This window comes from Oryzias latipes, chromosome 24 (assembly GCF_053564925.1).
Source record: "Oryzias latipes strain Hd-rR chromosome 24, Olatipes_Hd-rR_3.1".
NCBI classification, from domain to species: Eukaryota; Metazoa; Chordata; class Actinopteri; order Beloniformes; family Adrianichthyidae; genus Oryzias; species Oryzias latipes.
Window position 1 is genome coordinate 6043049 of NC_136260.1, and position 18205 is coordinate 6061253.

Consider the following 18205-nt stretch of genomic DNA (forward strand, 5'->3'; position numbering starts at 1 on the left):
ATTTATTCAAATCATTGTGAATCTGGAGGAAACAAAAAAATGCAGTTTGAAAAAACGCATAGTTGTGACGTAGAAAAAAAATACACTGAGCTCTGCTCCATTCTGATGCATCACTTGCAGACAAATAGATCCATGAACATCTTTATTTTCATCGTCTGAGCTGGAATCTGGATCTAAACTGTACGGCTAGATAGTTCTGATATTTCTCGCCTTTTTTTTCAAATGATGCTAAAGTAATGGTTGGTTAGAGGTGTGAGGGGCTCTAAGCTAGTGGGAGAGCGTGCAAAGAAAGGGATGACGGAAAATGGGGGCAGGCTTACTTCGCATCTACGCTTCCCCCCACAACTCAGAATTGAATTTCCAATTAAACTGAACCGCTTTGAATAAACTAAGTTCCCAAAAACAACAAAGGTTTTTTTGATTTGATATAAACATGAAATAAATAAAAGACCACTAGGAACGCTTTGAAAATGATCAGAGTGGGACTTTGAAATGCTGTTAACCCTTGTGCTATCTTAGATGACCCCACCCTTACATTGACGTGTTCTCCCTACCATGACAAAGGTGGATAAAGGTGGAAAGATTTCATGTAATCCATGGACACCAGTGAAGATCACAAATCATTGAAGAAAAAAGGTTCAGAGCACTGTCTTGTGGGTCTAGATGACCCAACTCCCAATGTTAAAGTGCCTAGGATAGCACAAGGGATACAGTGCCAGCGTTGCCAATATATAACCTGAAAGACTATAGAAAAGCCGGGGTTGTTGTGGTGTGGAGTGGTCAACCTCTGGTCCTAAATAACGTCAACTTAATTGACTTAACTTTGGAGCTGGAGGTTTGGTGAAACTTTGTATCTGCATTTAATCCCATTCTGTGGGAAGCAGGGAGCTGCAGTTACAGAAATAATGCTTACTGGAGGCGCCAGTCGGGATGCTAATGGAAAAATCGACTGCTTTGATCGCCATATGAGTCCAGTTTTTTTGCATTGTTTGCCCAGGGGTGCGACTTATACTCAGGTGTGACTTATAGGTGATAAAGCTCATGTGTTTGTTATTTTCCCACTGACAACCGCTAGAGGGCACCGCAGGTGTATGTCAGTCCATGAAGAATTCAATGGATTTAGTGGTTTCAAGTGTTATAAAGAGTTTCGCTGACTTGTTAGCATGTTATTTACAGTATGCTACAGTTTGATCATATGTTGCACTAAAAAACTAAACACTTATTCAACTCCCATGTTTCATGAAGCTAAATAAGCATCAATGTGTTAAGGGTACTGATATTCAGTCTATTGTTGATATCTTTTACATTATTATGATTTGCCTTTTAAGTGGAAATGCCCGGTCTTGTTCCTCTATTTGTTACATAACTTTCTCCCAAAAGTACGACTCAAGCTACATTCACACCAGCCTTAGCAATGCACGTTTAATCCACCATTTCCAACAAAAAATTTATGCGCTTATCCGGCCTCCATGTCGCTATGAAATTTTTTAAGACCATTTTCTTTACGTACAAAACGCGCTGCCATGGAATGCATGTTGAAAGATGATGCCGTCCTTTTCATTCACAGAAATACCAACTTTTTGAAAATGGATCATGGCGGAAAAATTAATAATTGTGGTTTATGTCCGGCCAGAATCTTATAACACCAGGTCTTTCATATTATATTGGAATAGAGCTGTTAAAGACAAAGCCTGGAGCATTCATGAGATTCCCACTGCTTTGACATTTCGCACCAAACCTCGTCCAACTGTAGGGACATCCGCTAGTAATGGGTAGCGACAGTTCAGTGTGAACACAATATTCAGGAACGCTCTAAACACGCCTTCTTAAACACGTGCCACATTCCCAAGTGTGAATGTTGCATTATAGTCCAGTGCGACTTACATAGGATTTATTCTTCCAGTAAAGTCCAAAAAACATGATAGCTATAACTTTTAATTTTATTTGGCATACAATTGACATTAAATTAGAGTTTAAAAGATATTTAAAAAAAAGTTTCCTGTCTTGAATTACGCTTTGGCTGTTTTTCTTTTTTTGCGCTGGTTTTATTGTGAAGGTTCGGAGCGGAAGTCGCGCCGGCTCCGTCTGCCTGTCACATATTTATTTCCCTGAACCGCGGTTGCTCTTCAGCCTCGGAGCTGGAACTCGGCTCCCAGGACCAGCTCGTTCGGACGGGCGCCGCTCGGACTCTGACACGGGACTCCACCGCGGTTCCGCAGACCGGACCGACGCCGCGCGGAAGAAGTTGGTGCGCAGCCGCGAGGGTTTTTTGAGGACGAACAGGTGAGAGTGCGCGGCCGTGAAGTTAGTTTGACAAAGGCTCCAGTCCGGGCTCAGGTGCGGAATACGGGCTTCAGGTCGCAGGCCTGACCAAACCTGCTGGGTTTGTACCAGCAGAACCAGCTCTCCAAACCCAGCTCGTGCTATAGGACCGCAGATAAACTGCTGTTTGGTTGGGAGAGCGCGTGACGGCTCTCAAACTTGATATTTGAGTCCTCCGGGTCCAGCGGCGAGTCCGGGATGAGTTTGGAGAAACTTTGATGACATTTAGATAATCTGGAAGAGTGAGCGACTCATCACGTGCAAACGCGGAGCTGTTATCTGCCAGATGTTGTGATAGGGAGGAGCTGAGGGCGCGAGCGCCTCAGATCTGTACTCATTAACTCGGCCGTGAGCTCACGTGTGCACGTGCGCCACAGAAACTTTAGGCTTCCCAATGAAGAGACTTGTATTTTGGGGATGATTCAAAGGTAAAAGAAACTTTAAATTTGTTTTAAATCGTTTTAAATATACTTTGACGATAAACGTCTGTGGTAAAATAACCATCTTGAAAGTTTTTTTTTATTACTAAATAAATACACGTTTAAAAACCCAGATTAAAAGTACAAATAAAACATTTTTTGTTGAAGTTTCAGTATTATTTAATGAAAAGGATTATTTTAGCTCAATAATGCATTCTAAAATAAATAAGCCAATAAATACAATATATATTTTATAGGCTGTTTATTTCTGCTCATAGGTATTTATGCGCTACTTTAAATAAAGTTTAGTTTAAGATTTAAAAAAAATCAAAGAAGTACATTTATATACATGTATAAAAGTATATTATTACAAATGTTTTTTCCAAACACTTTAATAAAAAAACAAAAAAAACATAGAAAAATATTTTTTAATTCCTGCCTTTTTGCAACTTTAGAAAGCATATTTTAACCCGGATCAAAGATTGTTTGATTTCAATGAAATTAAATTTTACACAATAACTAATTTCTCACCTTTTTTCTTTCTAGCTCTTTTTTTTCAATGTATATTTTTAACTTTTTTCCCTCCTTTATTGAATCTTCTATAAGGTTCCATTGTCTGAGTTATAAACATGTCAATTCGTAAATGAATCCCAACATTTTTATTTGAATGTGTTTAATATTTCATAAATCTGAACAATTCTTTAACTCAAATGTTTCTCTGAAGGTTTCTGAAGTTATGACAGAAAAAAAATGGAGTCAGCAGTGAATTGAATGAACCTTTCTCCCTCAAACAAAGAAAGGAAAAAAGGAAATTTCTGCAGAGGAGGTCTCAGAAATGATGTTTTCTTTCAGAAGAAATGACAGTTTCTGTTTGATTTTCAAATGAAACATTTACTGTTTTTCTGGAATCCCCTCCAAATTTTGCTTAAATGCAGATTATTCTCAACTTCTGCATCAACGCTAAAACCTTAAGTTGGATAAGATTTGAAAACAGCACATTTACACAAGAGGTGTCACAATTCTCAGTTTAGAACCAAACTGGACGTTACACCATTGAACCAAATCGTGGGGAAAGTTACCAGTTTACGTTGAAAGTGTTAAACATTTTGGAAAAATGATTATGTATCATTTTATTACATTATAACAGGCTTAGTTTAGGACAACCGACAGGTTTTTCTTCGTTCTTACGTGCGTAATAACAAATTTAAGAAATAATTTCCTGAATTTTTAGTTTTTTGTGTTTTTTTTGTGATACACAAACTATGTATGGAACTGAAACCAAACGATGACCCAAAAATCAAGGTTTGAACTGAATCGTGGGGAAATTGTTGCATTCCTAATTTACACTAAAATTGCTTCTAACATCACTACCTTATCCCTCCTCTAGGTGGCAGCAGAGAAGAAAAATATTAATTCAAAGCTAAATAAGATGCGAAACACACCGTGGAACTTAACTATCACCACATTAACATTATGTATCATATTTTATCTTTTGCAATGTTTTATAAAAGGTACATTTAGTGTAAAATGATGCAATTTTTTTCATTTAGCTCTAAATTGGTTACACGAAATCATCAAAATATTCTAAAATTCAAATTATCGGTTAAATAATTGATAGGTGAAATCTGTGAAGTAGAATCATAGATGTCTTAAGGATTTAAACGCCTCACTACTCACTATCTACACTATAGTCTCAGACAGACATGAACATTTTTACACTTTTTTAGTTCACAGAAAAATAATTCCAGTATTGTAGAATAAAAACAAAGATCTGCTTCAGTTGGAGATGTATGTAAACGTGGAAAGCTGAACACATTCTGAATAGGAGACGCGGCACGGAGGAGGTTGATTGGAAAGGTCAACCACCAATCAGAACGCAGAACACAATGCGCCGTTGGTAACAAAAAGGAAAAGAAAATGGACTGAAAGAAAACCTGCAAATCAGCGAGACCACAAAAGCTGAACAGTGATAATGCGATGGACCACTGTGCACCAAAAAAATACGATTTAAAACATTTTTGTGTCAACTTTTTAGACATTTTTTTTTTGCATTTTCCAAGTGTGAGTTCTCACTCCTTAACCCCCCCAAGGCGCTGCCACTTCACCCTGACTGTATATAGTAGTGGAGGGCTTGTTTCTGCGGCGCTGCTCCACATCCGCTTCCTCCTGGTTTTAAGGAGGCGCAGGCTTTAGGATGGGAAAATGACACGGCCTTGAGCTCCTGAGTGATCTGGCTAATTGCCGGGAACAGATCCTTTTTTTCTCACAGCAGCGTTTGGTGGTCGCCGTCCTCTTCTGTCGGGGGGAAAATGGTTTTCCTGCGTACATTTTTTTAACGCTTTGTCTGAAAGACATTAAGGCATGACATTTGAGGTTTTTAAAGTGCAGAACCTGCTCCACAGTTGGATTTGAACTCTTTTTCCTTAAAGACTGTAATCCTGTAATGTTAGAGCAGGACTGATGCTCTCATCCTAAAGGGAGCTTCTGCAGCCTGGAGAACTCTCGGGTTTAGATGGGGGCGCAGAAGGAGGGAGGTTTTCCCTCCAAATCAAATCTTTAGGAGAAACAAACAGCGAGTTGATCCGCTCTTAAAGTGACTCAGCTGTTTTTAGAAGGAGTTTATCAGCATGAAGTCACTGGAAACGCTGAAATAAACCTGTAGATTCTCAATCATCTTCTAATTAAACTATCTGCTCTGTGGTTCAGTCCCTAAAAGTTCCAAACTCAACCCTGTTTGACGCTGGCTCAAAGACCCACTCCCATGAAAGTTGTGCTTTTGGTGTTCTGGATGTTTTTCTGATAGAAAATTAAGTTCAAAATTCCACTTCAGAGTATTTCTTTATTCAAATTGTTGTAAGTCAGGAGCTGACGAAAAAAATAACTTGGAAAAAGATCTGGAATCTAGCTCAGAACTGTATGCCTGGATAGTTTGAATATTGTTCACCATTTTTGTTGCACCGGTAATCTTAAATGTGGGTGTGAGGGGCTGTTAGCTAGCAGGAAGGCGAGTAAACGGATAAAAGAGGGGAAGTAGGGGCGGGTACATGCTGCACCAACAGTCCTGTCCACAACTCAGAGGTGAATTCCTAATGGACTCCTACCACTCTGCAGAAACTATGTCCTAGAAAACCACACGGGCATAGTCAGAATTAAAAGACCGCTTTGACAAAAGATCAGGAGATGATCGGAAGGGGTCTTTAAATCGTGATCTCAAGAAAATGAGTCTGTCAGACTAGAACCCACATGTCCCTGAATCAAACTTTTATCATGAAAAAAAAACTAGTGCTTCAGTTTTGGTCCTAGACGTGAACACTAGATGAAAAATCTTTGACGTGGTGGGTGGCGGACATGTCCACTAGGGGTTCACTAGGATTCAACCCCTGAAGGGATTTGCCAAAAAGTGACCAACCATTGAAGTGGCTCTTACTGTTCTCAGAGATGTGCCAATCAAATATCCAGGCATCTGGTAGTTTACAGGTAGTAGCATTTAAACCAATGTTTGTTCATTTCTATCTATATTATTTTGTCGTTTGGACCATTCAAACACTGGACAGACGATCGCTGACGTCAAACAAGGAATTCTCCACAACAGTGAAACCTGAAGTAGATTCCTTCGCCCACCTTATCCGTGTATCAAAAATGGCAATTGGGCGGGACTAACATTAAAAAATGTCAACACCCCCCCCAAACACACACACACACATTCAGGCACAGACAGTTGTAAAGAACAGCAAATCAATTAGACAACGAAACAATCACTGAAGTTGGATTTCAATCTTTTAAAAAAAGTCAAATCAGACTTTTTTACATTATACTTGAGGAAGTGCTGAACATTTCCTCAACTTCCCGGTTTGTGTTCAATTCTATGTCAGCTATGGCTTTGCTGAGTGTAAACTATGTTTTGAGAGTTTAAACCTTCTCTTTTTAGACGGTGAGGTCAATGACACGTGTGTGTGTGTGCACACATGGATAGAAGTAACTGCTGAAACACTACCGTTTGAGACTTTGAATTCAAACTTGTTGCTCACTTTCTTCTCAGAGAGCCATAACGGCCATTTCTGTCCAGCTAATGCTGCCATTTATAGTTCCCGAAATGAAAAGCTGTCGTTAGATCACACATTACAAAAAAGTTGGTTCTGTAAACAAAATATAAAGTGCCATCCAGACCTGTTTTTGTTTTTTTGTGTGTGTTCTGGTTCAAAAAGTATTTTTCTCTACTGCAATATTATTTTTATATTATACAGACATTTTAATAGATTTTAAAGTCATCAACGCCCCCTTTTGCTATATTCCTTTGAATTTCTTCGGATTTTAACTCCTGACCGGCCTCCAAAGTTTATCAACTGGGCAATCCGAGGCTTCCTTCATCTTTTGGATTAATGGTTCCTTTTATTTCTCTCTGAAATAGAAATATTTAGAGTGATGCGTTTGGTGCCAAAAATAGAGACATCATACATACAATTTAAGAGAAGACAGGCTTTTGCCATACAGAAATGATTCACTCTCTATTGATCCACCAGCCGTCTGGTCCTAGACCATAAACCAGTCAGGATTTCCACTCCAACTTGAACGCAAAAGTGAAATTTGACGGCTCACTGTCAGTTTTACGGCCCGCTCTGAAATACAATGCAAACTGACAGCACATAAAAGGAGAATGAGGTGATTTTTAAGAACAAACGCGACTGCGTTCAGAAGAGGGACAGAACCGAGACGTTTTATTGCTTCTTTTAATAATACTAATGGAGGGATTGTATGTGAGCCAAACACCTGGCTGACTGGAGGAGCTTCCAGATAGTCTTTCACCAGAGCTGTTGGACCGCTGACATCTAACATCTCAATAAATGAAACTGTTGTTTTCTCTGTTTTCCAGATGGGAATCTGTGCCTCAGAACCGTGGATCTTATGCTGCCCCTCCACCATGTTAGAGCTCCATCTGCTTTCTGTTTCTTGATTTCTTCAGTTTAATGATGAGGTTATTAGATTAAACGTGACACCAGGGGAAGATATAACTCTGTTAGACGCCTCGGACCTTCCTGATGATGTAATCCTGGCCATCACCTCTGTTTTTGCAATGGGAACCACTTTGGACTCAGAGAAGCACCAGCCACTCCTGCAGCTCCAGGAGGTGGACTCCAGCCGGGCCGGCAGTTGCGTCCTCTCCCCAAACCTCAGCTCCTCCTCACCTGGTTTGTCCCACGAAACCAGCCAGCCAATCTGCATCCCGGCGCCATACGCCGACCTCAGCCACGACTTCACCAGCTTACCTTTCTACAACCCAACCATCTTCAGCTATGCCAGCCCCAGCATGTCAGAGTGTCCTTCTGTGCACCAGTCGCTAAGTGCCTCTTTGTTCTGGCAAAGCCACGGCCACGTGGGGCCGACGATACCCCTGCACCGCTCCCAGGCCCGGGCGCAGCATGGCCAGCCCATCCAGAGTCCATGGGACGGGGTCTTAACTACCAGGTAGGTCAAGGCTAGTAGGGGAGAAGACAATGTTTGTTCCTTCAAACATTTGTCATCTTTTAAAGTTGAGGTAAAGTTAAATGTTTTTAACATGAGGTTCAAGTCAGCTTTAAGTGTTTGTGAAAACACTGTAACATGACAGCTAAACATGGAAACTAAACAGTGAAACTAACGGTATTTTTCGCACTATGAAGCGCACTTAATTGCTTTCATTGAAAAAAAAGCAAAACACTGCACCTTCTAACAACGAGCGGCTGATCTATGGATTCATTCTGGTTGTGTTTACTGATGTCAAAGAGATTTTTGAAAGGTCCAAACGCTCTGTTAAAATGTTTGGTTCTGTTAGAAGTTTGGGTTTTATTTTGAATGGGGCTAGCGTGTTTCCTTATTTTCTTTCGTGATTAAGAAGGTTGGAAGTTAGCGTTGTCACAGTAACGTTTGCTTTAGCCGTACGAGTATGTTTCTTTCCGTGTTGCAAACATGGTAGGGAGTTACAGGTGTTGTGACGTTAGCGTGTGCTAGCGTGTAGCATGTAACAAACAAGTTTTAGAGTTATTGTGAACACAGATAATGAAGTGTGACTGACTAATTTATCTCTGACTCTCCATTGATTGATGCACCTTATAGTTCGGTGCGCCTAACATATGAAACAATTAAAAAGTAGACCATTCATTGACGGTGCACCTTATTATCTGGTGCGCTCTATTGTGTGGAAAATAAATGAATGATGGCATTAACCATCATTCATTTAAAATGGGGTGCACAACCTCTCTACTGTTTTAGCCTCCAGTGATTGACATGTTATACCTGCAAACACACTACTTCAGGACAGATGCCAAAAACCGTTCAGCATCACATCATAGAAATTTGTCTATAGCTGCCTTCTGTAGGAAATTTGACTGATTTGGTTCTTGCCTTGCTCCCTTTTCTTTCAGCAGTGCATTTGCTGACCCTTAAAATTCAACTTTCCTTTCATAAGAATAACAGGAATCTTTTAATCAGATAGTATTAATACTAGCGATGTCCTGATCAGGTTATCTTCACCGCAAACAAATTCCAAATTATTTGCTGTAGAGTATCTGCTGATACAAGTTACGATCTGATCCTTTTTTAAAAATGGACAAATATAATTAACACATCCAGGTTGGTCCCCTGTTTTTATTTTATAAACCTTCTTTTATCATTTAACACATCTGTGAAGTAACTTGAACAATCAAACAAAAATAGTGCAACTATCAGTACAAAAAATAGTTTACTATTAACTTGTAAAAACAGGGGATAGTTAGATGTGAGACTATTTAATGACTGCAGCTTTAGGAAATTCAGAACTTTTGAACGTTTTTGATCAGATGTGGTTCAAATCTCCATTAGAAACGTATGTATTCATTGAGTTTTCATGACCAGTTCATATAAAAAATAAGTTTTTTTTTTATAGCTTACAAGTTGTAAAGGATCTCTTGGCCATCGTCTCACTGCCGTCTCTTGGACAGCACTACAGGGAGAGCAATTCCTATTAAAAAGAGACAAAAGCCATAACGTCCAAACGTTACGACGGATTGTAAGAGACACTAACTGTCAGTTTCAAAGGTTTATTAAGAGTTATTGAGTCCAGAATCTGTAAATATCTTGCTAGCTTTAATGAACTGCTTTTGTAGAATTCCTGTTCAAACTGGTGCCATATTCTGCTATAAAATGTCGTGATTCATTCAAGATACGCAGACTTCTAGTAGGAATATTCATCTGTAATAATGAGCTTTAAATGTATAGAATAATAAAATAAATATCCGATATCTGATGCGGATACAACACCTGATTCAGATCGAGTCTGAAACTACACAATCAGGTCAATTTCCAATCATGTGATCAGATCAGGACACCCCTAATTAATACTGACCATATAGTATTTTAGCATTTTACTTAACTGTACTTTACCGTTAATCTATAGCCATTTGGAAAAAAAAAAGGCTTGAGGAAAAAAAGCTTCTTGATTCCCTTCAAATGTCTAGTATAAAAATATGTTCGAAGCTTCACTCGTCTGCACTGGTTGGTAGAAATCATGTCGCTTTTGCAGTTTAAGCTGTAATGTTCACGGCTTTGAAGATCCTTGGCTCTATGCAAATAACACTGACTGAAACATATGTTGTAGCAAGGGTGTGAGGAGGCGCTCCCAGGAGAGTGAAGAGGCCGTGGTGTCATCAGGCGGCAAGTCTGAACTCCATTACTGTGCTGTGTGCCATGACTACGCGTCTGGATACCACTACGGCGTGTGGTCATGCGAGGGCTGCAAGGCCTTCTTCAAGAGGAGCATCCAAGGTAAAATGGAGAGCGCTGTTTGAGCGGAACACCGCACAGCCTTTTCTTTAAGCATTTGTGTGCTTCAGCATGTACATTTTTATTTCAGAGCTGTCTGTAGGGTGCTGACCCATCAGCAGATCCGTGTTCATACAAACTGCTCTGTGATGGTCAAAAAGGGCCACATGTTTTTATCCTTTCCAAAAGAAAAAGAAAATCATACATGTTCACCAATAATAGTCTAAAGTCTGAACAAGTCAACGTAAATCTTAAGGCAAGTTGAGTTTTTTTTTGGCCTCATGTCCAAAGAAGGTTATACTCCATCCAGTCCTCCAGAGCGCATGCTCCTGCTTGATCAGGTGGAACACGCCTGATCAGGTGGAACACGCCTGATCAGGTGGAACACGCCTGATCAGGTGGAACACGCCTGATCAGGTGGAACACGCCTGATCAGGTGGAACACGCCTGATCCAGGTATCCAGTTGATATGTGCTGACAGGTCCCATTTGAGCTCAGTTAGCCGGAAATCCAATGCAGTGATAAAATATTAGGCCTTTAAGTGATTTGAATGGGTACAATACCTATGCTAAGTTATGGCCCACCCTAATCACAGGTGGGGCAGAGAAATGCTGGATGGATACAGCAAGCGTATAAAAAAAACACGCAAAGCCCCCACCCTGTAGTTCTAGGATGGGACACTTCTGGTCTAACTGAAATCTGAAGTTTTGGCTGACCTTACCAAGTCCCACACAATAATCCTTTGATCTTATGTCCAAGTCCGGACTTGGAGAATCACATTGTGAGGTGAAAAATGAACAAACCTGTACCGTTTGCTGCAGGTGAAGGGTCATTACAAGCACTTAAACAACAGGCAAGGCTGAGTACAGTTAAAGTAGGTGAGACGCGGATGTGTTGTACGATCCTCTCTAACGCAAGGAACCAACTAGTTCCAGTGAGTTTAGCAAGTGAGCGCTCATTGTTGGGCTTCCTATGTGCATTCTGACAGTTAGAAATGAGGAAAGTGGAATTGGACAGTAGTTTGTGTAGTTTGTGTCAGCGTGTTACAGGTACTTGCGTATGCGCACACCCCGTGTGTGGGGCATGTGTGTGGTCAGTAAGGGGGCAGTACTTCATCCTACTGATGTCCACAGTGCAGCATATGTCATCAGCATCACCCATGCGTCATTAGTGTGTAGAACTTACAAATACTTTAACACACACTTACCACACGCACAACAATGGTATGTCCCATTTTCATGGCGTCCCTAAGAGAATCAATGGAAAAGCAGGACACACCTTAAGACACACATTTCCTTAAGTGACTAAGGATTAACATCTAGTAGAAAAATGGATCCAGCAGAATCTGTGATTGTGCTGGAAACTGTCAATATCCTATAGATGTTTACATATGTGACCATAAGAAAACAGCGGGGAGGGCCCCTGTTGGTTTGGGGGAGTGCCCTAAAGTTAAAAATAAACCGAGTGACCTTTGCTTACGTACCGAGCCTCCAGTTATTTTTTTCTATTGCATGAGCCTTACAAATGAAGGACACTTCAACTCTCAATGAGTAAACTTTGGGGACAATTCGCTTATAATCATTGAGGAAAAAGCTTGAGCTGATGCCAGATTCATATCTCCATTAGTGGCCTATTGCAGCTGCTCCCTGAGTGAGTGGTTAGCCCGCGTGTAATTACAGGACTCTTATCCGTCGACAAAAAGCCGGGTTTGGCCTCGGCTTCATGCTCGGTGTTGTTGCTGGCTGTATTGCTCATAAAAGCCTGAACAAATGATTTCTGCTTGCTTTGATTGTAACCGCGGCTGGTTCTTGCTTCAGGACACACCGACTACATCTGCCCTGCAACCAACCAATGCACTATAGACAAGAACCGGCGCAAGAGCTGCCAGGCCTGTCGCCTTCGGAAGTGCTACGAAGTCGGCATGACCAAATGCGGTGAATGCCTTTCTCCCACTTCAGTTTTCGTTTTGTGTCTGCTTTTGCCTCAGATGAACCTGTAACTATGTGAGATCCGGTTTTGATTTACAGCCTTTTGGCACTAAAGAACACGTTGAAGAAATAAAGCTTGAAGAGAGATTGTTAAATTATGATGGAAAGCCAAATGTTTGGAGGAATTCCTAAAACCATCATCCAGAGTGGCTTTCCTGATCTTTTCCTGAAAGAAATCAGGTTTTATTTTCTGGTGATCCTCTGCCTGCGGCTGGAATGAACCAAATCCAATACCTGAGTTTATTATTATTTATAGAGGTCATTTTTTTTAGGGGGGGGGGGGGGGGGGGCTGTTAATGATTTTTATACTGAAAAAGTGGAATTTTTAACAATTAAATAACAATTTTTTTACATCAAAAAAGAATAAAATGAACTTTTGCTTCTAAATGTATTCAATAGATTTTCAGTACCGATCAATTTAATCCAAAATTGATTAATCAATAATTTGTGGCGTTATAATACAAATAAAATCTGTCATTGCTTGGAAGAACAGAATAATAATCCACTTGAAACTTTGAAAGTAAAAGCCTGAAGTTAAGGAGAGGCGTCAGCTGAAATCCTCCTTCATAGATGCTTTCAGACTTCTCTGACGTGAACCTCGGTTCTGTTGAAAGACAATCGTCCTGCTTCATTTTCATCAGGTGTTCGCAAAGAGCGCAGCAGCTACCGGAGCGCGCCGGCGAGGAGAGCTGGCCGTCTGACCTCGCAGGGCCGGATGAACGGGCCCAAGGTGTCGAGTGGACCCAAGGAGAGTTCTGGGAACGAGCAGAGCTCGCTTCACCTGACCCCAGAGCAGCTGATCGCTCGGATGATGGAGGCGGAGCCTCCCGACATCTACCTCATGAAGGACACCAAGAAGCCGCTGACGGAGGCCGTGGTTATGATGTCACTCACCAACTTGGCCGATAAGGAGCTGGTCCACATGATCACCTGGGCCAAGAAGATTCCAGGTACCTGTGTGGGTTTTTCTTAAATGTCCCGCTCTGGACTGGAATCAGGATTTATGTGGAGTTCCTCACCAGCAGTTCCTCATCAGGTGCCGACTCGTCTCAGTTCTGCTTGTTGTGGTCTCAGGGTTTGTGGAGCTCAGCCTCCTGGATCAGGTTCATCTGCTGGAGTGCTGCTGGCTGGAGGTGCTGATGATGGGACTGATGTGGAGGTCAGTGGGCCATCCAGGAAAACTCATCTTCTCCCCTGACCTCAGCCTGAGCAGGTATCAATGAAACGATGAAACTGCACAGTTCAGGGGTCACACATGATGACGTGAATGGTTATGTTTTTTAGGGTTTGTGAGCTGAAACATGTGCTGCTTGGTCCACGCTCCCTCTAACATGCTCCTCCCATCCTCTGTGTCTGTGTGTGGCAGAGAGGAGGGCAGTTGTGTCCAGGGCTTCGTGGAGATCTTCGACATGCTGATCGCTGCCACGTCCAGAGTCAGAGAGCTCAATCTGCAGAGGGAGGAGTACGTTTGTCTCAAGGCCATGATCCTCCTTAACTCCAGTGAGTGAGCATGTTTGTGTGGGCGGATGTGCGCTCATGTAGTCCTCCTTTTGTGTGATGAACAGCATGCGAGTCGTTTTCGAGTGTCTTCTTTTTCTTTCCATTAATCCTGTTTTTTTGTTTTGTTTTGTTTGGACGATCAGGTTTCATCTTTGACCTTTTCTTTGTAATTCCAAATCTTTGAGTCCAACATTTAGTGGTGTCGATTTCCAACGGTTCACAAGGTCAGCTGAGTGGTCCAGCTCTGCACAAATTGTGCCAAGCTGCATTTTGAAAGTTATTGTGTTTTATCACTCCTGCATATTTTTGAAAACGCGAGGTTGGCAAAGAAAATGACTCCCAGATTCCTAGCAGCCTGTGTGGTATGATAAGACAGCCAACCAAGACAACAAGATCTGAACCGCTTGAAGGAAAATGTGAGTCCTCTGGGATTTTTGGTACAAGGGTTTAGGGGTAGGATTTAAAATCTTTAACTATCCGTACAAAAGGTTTCAATGTTATTCAAATTTTACTAACAAATTGGATTGTAAGTGGGGCGAGGATTGACCCCTGAGGAACACCACTATCAATTATAAAAGACGAATACAGTAAACCCTTGTTTTTCACGGGGGTTACGTTCTAAAAAGAACCCGTGATAGGCAAAATCCGCGAAGTAGAAACTAAGAAACCTCTATTTTTTTTTTTTTTTTACAATTATTATACAATAAAATTCTCTATTATACATCGAAAAGAAAGAACAAACCATTTTACAGGCTCAAGCATTTGTTTCACAAAAAAGTACTTTAGAAACGCGGTGCAGGTGTGTTTGTTCGGGAGAAGAACACAGTGATAGGCAGTAGATGTCGCTCTTTTTTTTTCTATGGGTTTTAGAGAAACTCGAAATTGCAAGATGATTTGCACGTATGTAATTTAAATTTGGCAAGCTGTTTTACGTACGTGTACATATTAAACTGCAACGTCATTGACGCACAGGTAGAAAAGAAGTGGAGTGACTTTTTAGCCAATTAGAATGCAGAACACAATACATGATGCAAATCCGTGAAGTAGCGAAACCGTGAAAGGTAAACCGTGTTATACCGAGGGATCACTGTACAACTTTGCAGAACTTTTTATGTAAAAGCTTTTTCCATTTTATTGTCATTTGAATTAAGTGACAAAAAATCCTCAATTGAATACATGTAAAATGAGCAAAAAGATTTCCAAATGGAGGGAAAAAAGGTCATCCAGAGAGTTTAGGCTTTTAGAGCAGACTGTGAGTGTGTCTGTCTCAGTGACTTGAGGCAGATCTGTATTCAGGTGAGTTTATGCTAGATAAATGTAAAAAAAAAAAAAGGTAAATAAATAACAGTAATGAGAGTATTTCCAATTATCATTTTTAAATAAAACATTTTTATTCAAAATATATTCTTTACATTTGGGTTTCAGAAGATTTTTTGATGTTTATTGCTTTATTAATAATAATGACTTACCCTGAAGGGAGGTGGGATTTCAAGTTTATTGGAGCTCTTTGTGCACTTTTTGTGTTTGTGTGGGTGTGGGTGTGTGTGCATGTGTGTGTGTGTGTAGGTGGGTGGAGGGCGTTCTTATTGGCTGGTGGGTTTTTCTGAGGGCTCCAAAGCTCCAAACTTAATCTTGTCCTACCTGATTGATTTCCTTTTAACTTAGTTTAGGTGGGTAGGTGGGTCTGGTCAACACTGGTCAACTGGCCCCTCCCCCTTTAGGCTCCATTCTCATCATGCAGAATCCTGTGGGTTACGGCAGGTTATCCATCCACTGTTCTCCTCTGTGGTTGAAACATTGCTACACCGTCCTTCCTTCTTTGCACCACAAATACGGCGTGTTGCTCTGCTAAACAATCAACCAAAAACAGCTGAAGGGATTAGCAGTCCAGATGTCGGAAGAGTGGAGATGTTCAACATCTTGAAGTGTTTTCTTAAACTTAGCTGAGGTCATTTTCTTGCTAACGAACCTCTAAATTAGTTTTTACCTGGAGGGGTGTCTTTGATCAACGGACATTTCATTCAACATGTCTGCAGCTACAAGCTTCATAAAATTCACAGCTTTTTCTCGCAGTGGGTGAGTAAATCCCCCCAATGGGTGAGCGAATCCCCGCAATGGTTGCTTGTATTTCATCAGGTGGTTGGGGTTCTCGGAGGGGGGGGGGTCTAAATCCCTATTTAAGTGTCATAATGAAGGCAACACATGCAATGTGTATCTATATTAGCTATATTAGCCTACTATCACAATGACTAAGTTGTTACGAATACATAATGAGCATTAACGATTAAATTTTTATTTGCCCTGCAGTGCATTCTGCGGAGGACGACTGCTCTGTTGTGCAAGTTTAACTTCATTACAATATCAATGAATTATGTTTCATTGCTTCGATAAAATTAAAGAAATGTAATAAAGAAATCCGATTTTGATGTCGTTTTTTTTTTGGGATTCAAACAAAAAACAACAAAATGGAAGGTGCGTGACGTGCCCCTCTGGGAACTAAACAGAGTGCAATAAAACGCCTGCATTTATAAAAAAAAAACAGCAGCCTTTTGAAAAGGTAAAGTATATAAAATCAAATTAATACAGTTGAGTTTGATTTCTGTGCAAATGCCAAGCAAGTCAGTGCAAGGGTAAAACACAGCAGCATCCTCTTCTCTTCTTTCGCTTTACATCTCTGGCAAAGACAGCAAGCCTGCGTTTAAATGACAGAACAGCTTCAAGCATTTGCGGCGCCTGCAGACTTTCATTCAGCTCATTTAGGTGGCTTGTCACGGTCATATCCACCAAAAGGTACAGCTTTTTGAGACACTCAGCATCTTCCAGTTGCGGGTAGTTCAGCTCTTAGCTTTTCAGGAATGTTTTCACGTGTTCTAAACAGACGACAAAGTGACGCAAAGCGTCACCCCTGGACAGACATCGGACTTTGTTGTGTAGCAGGAGATCAGAATATTCGATTTCCATCAGCCACCTGCTTAGCGGTCCGCCGCCCTGGTGGTAGAAACGTGTGTCGCAGACCATGACGCAAATCTTCGTTGACAGAAATGTTGAATTTTAATATTTATTCGACACATTCTTACAGTATTGGAAAACGTTAAGAATGTTAGTGTCTTGTTTTTCCACCTACAGAAACCATATTAAAACAAAAAATATATTTCTCTCCCCCATCTTTTTACACTTTCAAACATTTTTGAAAATGTTCCAGGGAGCCACTAGAGCAGCGCTAAAGAGCCGCATGCGGCTCCTGAGCCGCGGGTTGCCGACCCCTGCCATAGAGGAAACATTCCAAAGTTTATGTTGTTACCTCAGGAAAAGTTTCCGCTTCTCTCATTTGTGTCATTTTGTTCTGCGTTCATTCGTTACTGCGGGATTTCACCACCAGACTTGATTAGTAAGGTCAAATATGGAATAATGTAAATTGGGTGGGGCGCTGTACGACTGATCATTTTGTGTTCTCAGACATGTGCCTGAGCTCCTCTGAGGGTGGGGGGGAGCTGCACAGCCGCTCCAAGCTGCTGTGCCTCCTGGACGCCGTGACAGACGCTCTGGTGTGGGCCATCGGCAAAAGTGGACTCAACTTTCGGCAGCAGTACACACGTCTCGCCCACCTGCTCATGCTGCTGTCTCACATCCGCCATGTCAGGTACTGCCCCCCACCCCAAAAAAGCTACGGCCCTAAGGTTTGACCGGACCGTCCAGAACCTGACTTTGCTTTGCGTTTGTAGCAACAAAGGCATGGACCACCTGCACTGCATGAAGATGAAGAACATGGTGCCTTTGTACGACCTGCTGCTGGAGATGCTGGACGCTCACATCATGCACAGCTCCCGCCTGCCTCGCCAGCCGCCCCCGCAGGATGCTGCCGACCCAACAGAGACCTCCGCTCAGGGGCAAAGATCCTGCTGCGACGTGTCCAAAGCCTGGACTACCAGCAGCGCTGGGACCGCAGAGGAACCCCAGAAGTCCGATTAGTACCTTGATGCAGTGGGAGGAGCAGGATAGGAAAAAGACCCCCCCCCCATCCCGGTCCTCCATCTGCTCAGCATCCAGGGACCTGGATCTGGTCTGTTCAATCAATCTGAATCTGGAGCCCTCCACTCCAGTTTATTGTTGGTGGAACCAACCCGGACATATGCGGGCAGCTCTGGATTTTCTACATTTGAAATGTTCGACACTCGTCTCAGCTAAACACCACGACTGCTCAGT

At 41.6% G+C, this 18205-nt stretch overlaps 1 protein-coding gene across 1 annotated transcript; it reads left to right on the forward strand.

Annotated features, from left to right (window-relative positions):
• Positions 1 to 2131: 2131 nt before the first annotated feature.
• esr2a (estrogen receptor 2a) lies at positions 2132 to 18205 on the forward strand. Its single transcript, NM_001104702.1, is given in 9 exon segments — positions 2132 to 2283; positions 7612 to 8204; positions 10351 to 10517; positions 12332 to 12448; positions 13144 to 13452; positions 13577 to 13715; positions 13869 to 14002; positions 17459 to 17642; positions 17725 to 18205. Coding segments are annotated over 8 exon segments (1689 nt in total). The 5' UTR covers positions 2132 to 2283; positions 7612 to 7812; the 3' UTR covers positions 17972 to 18205.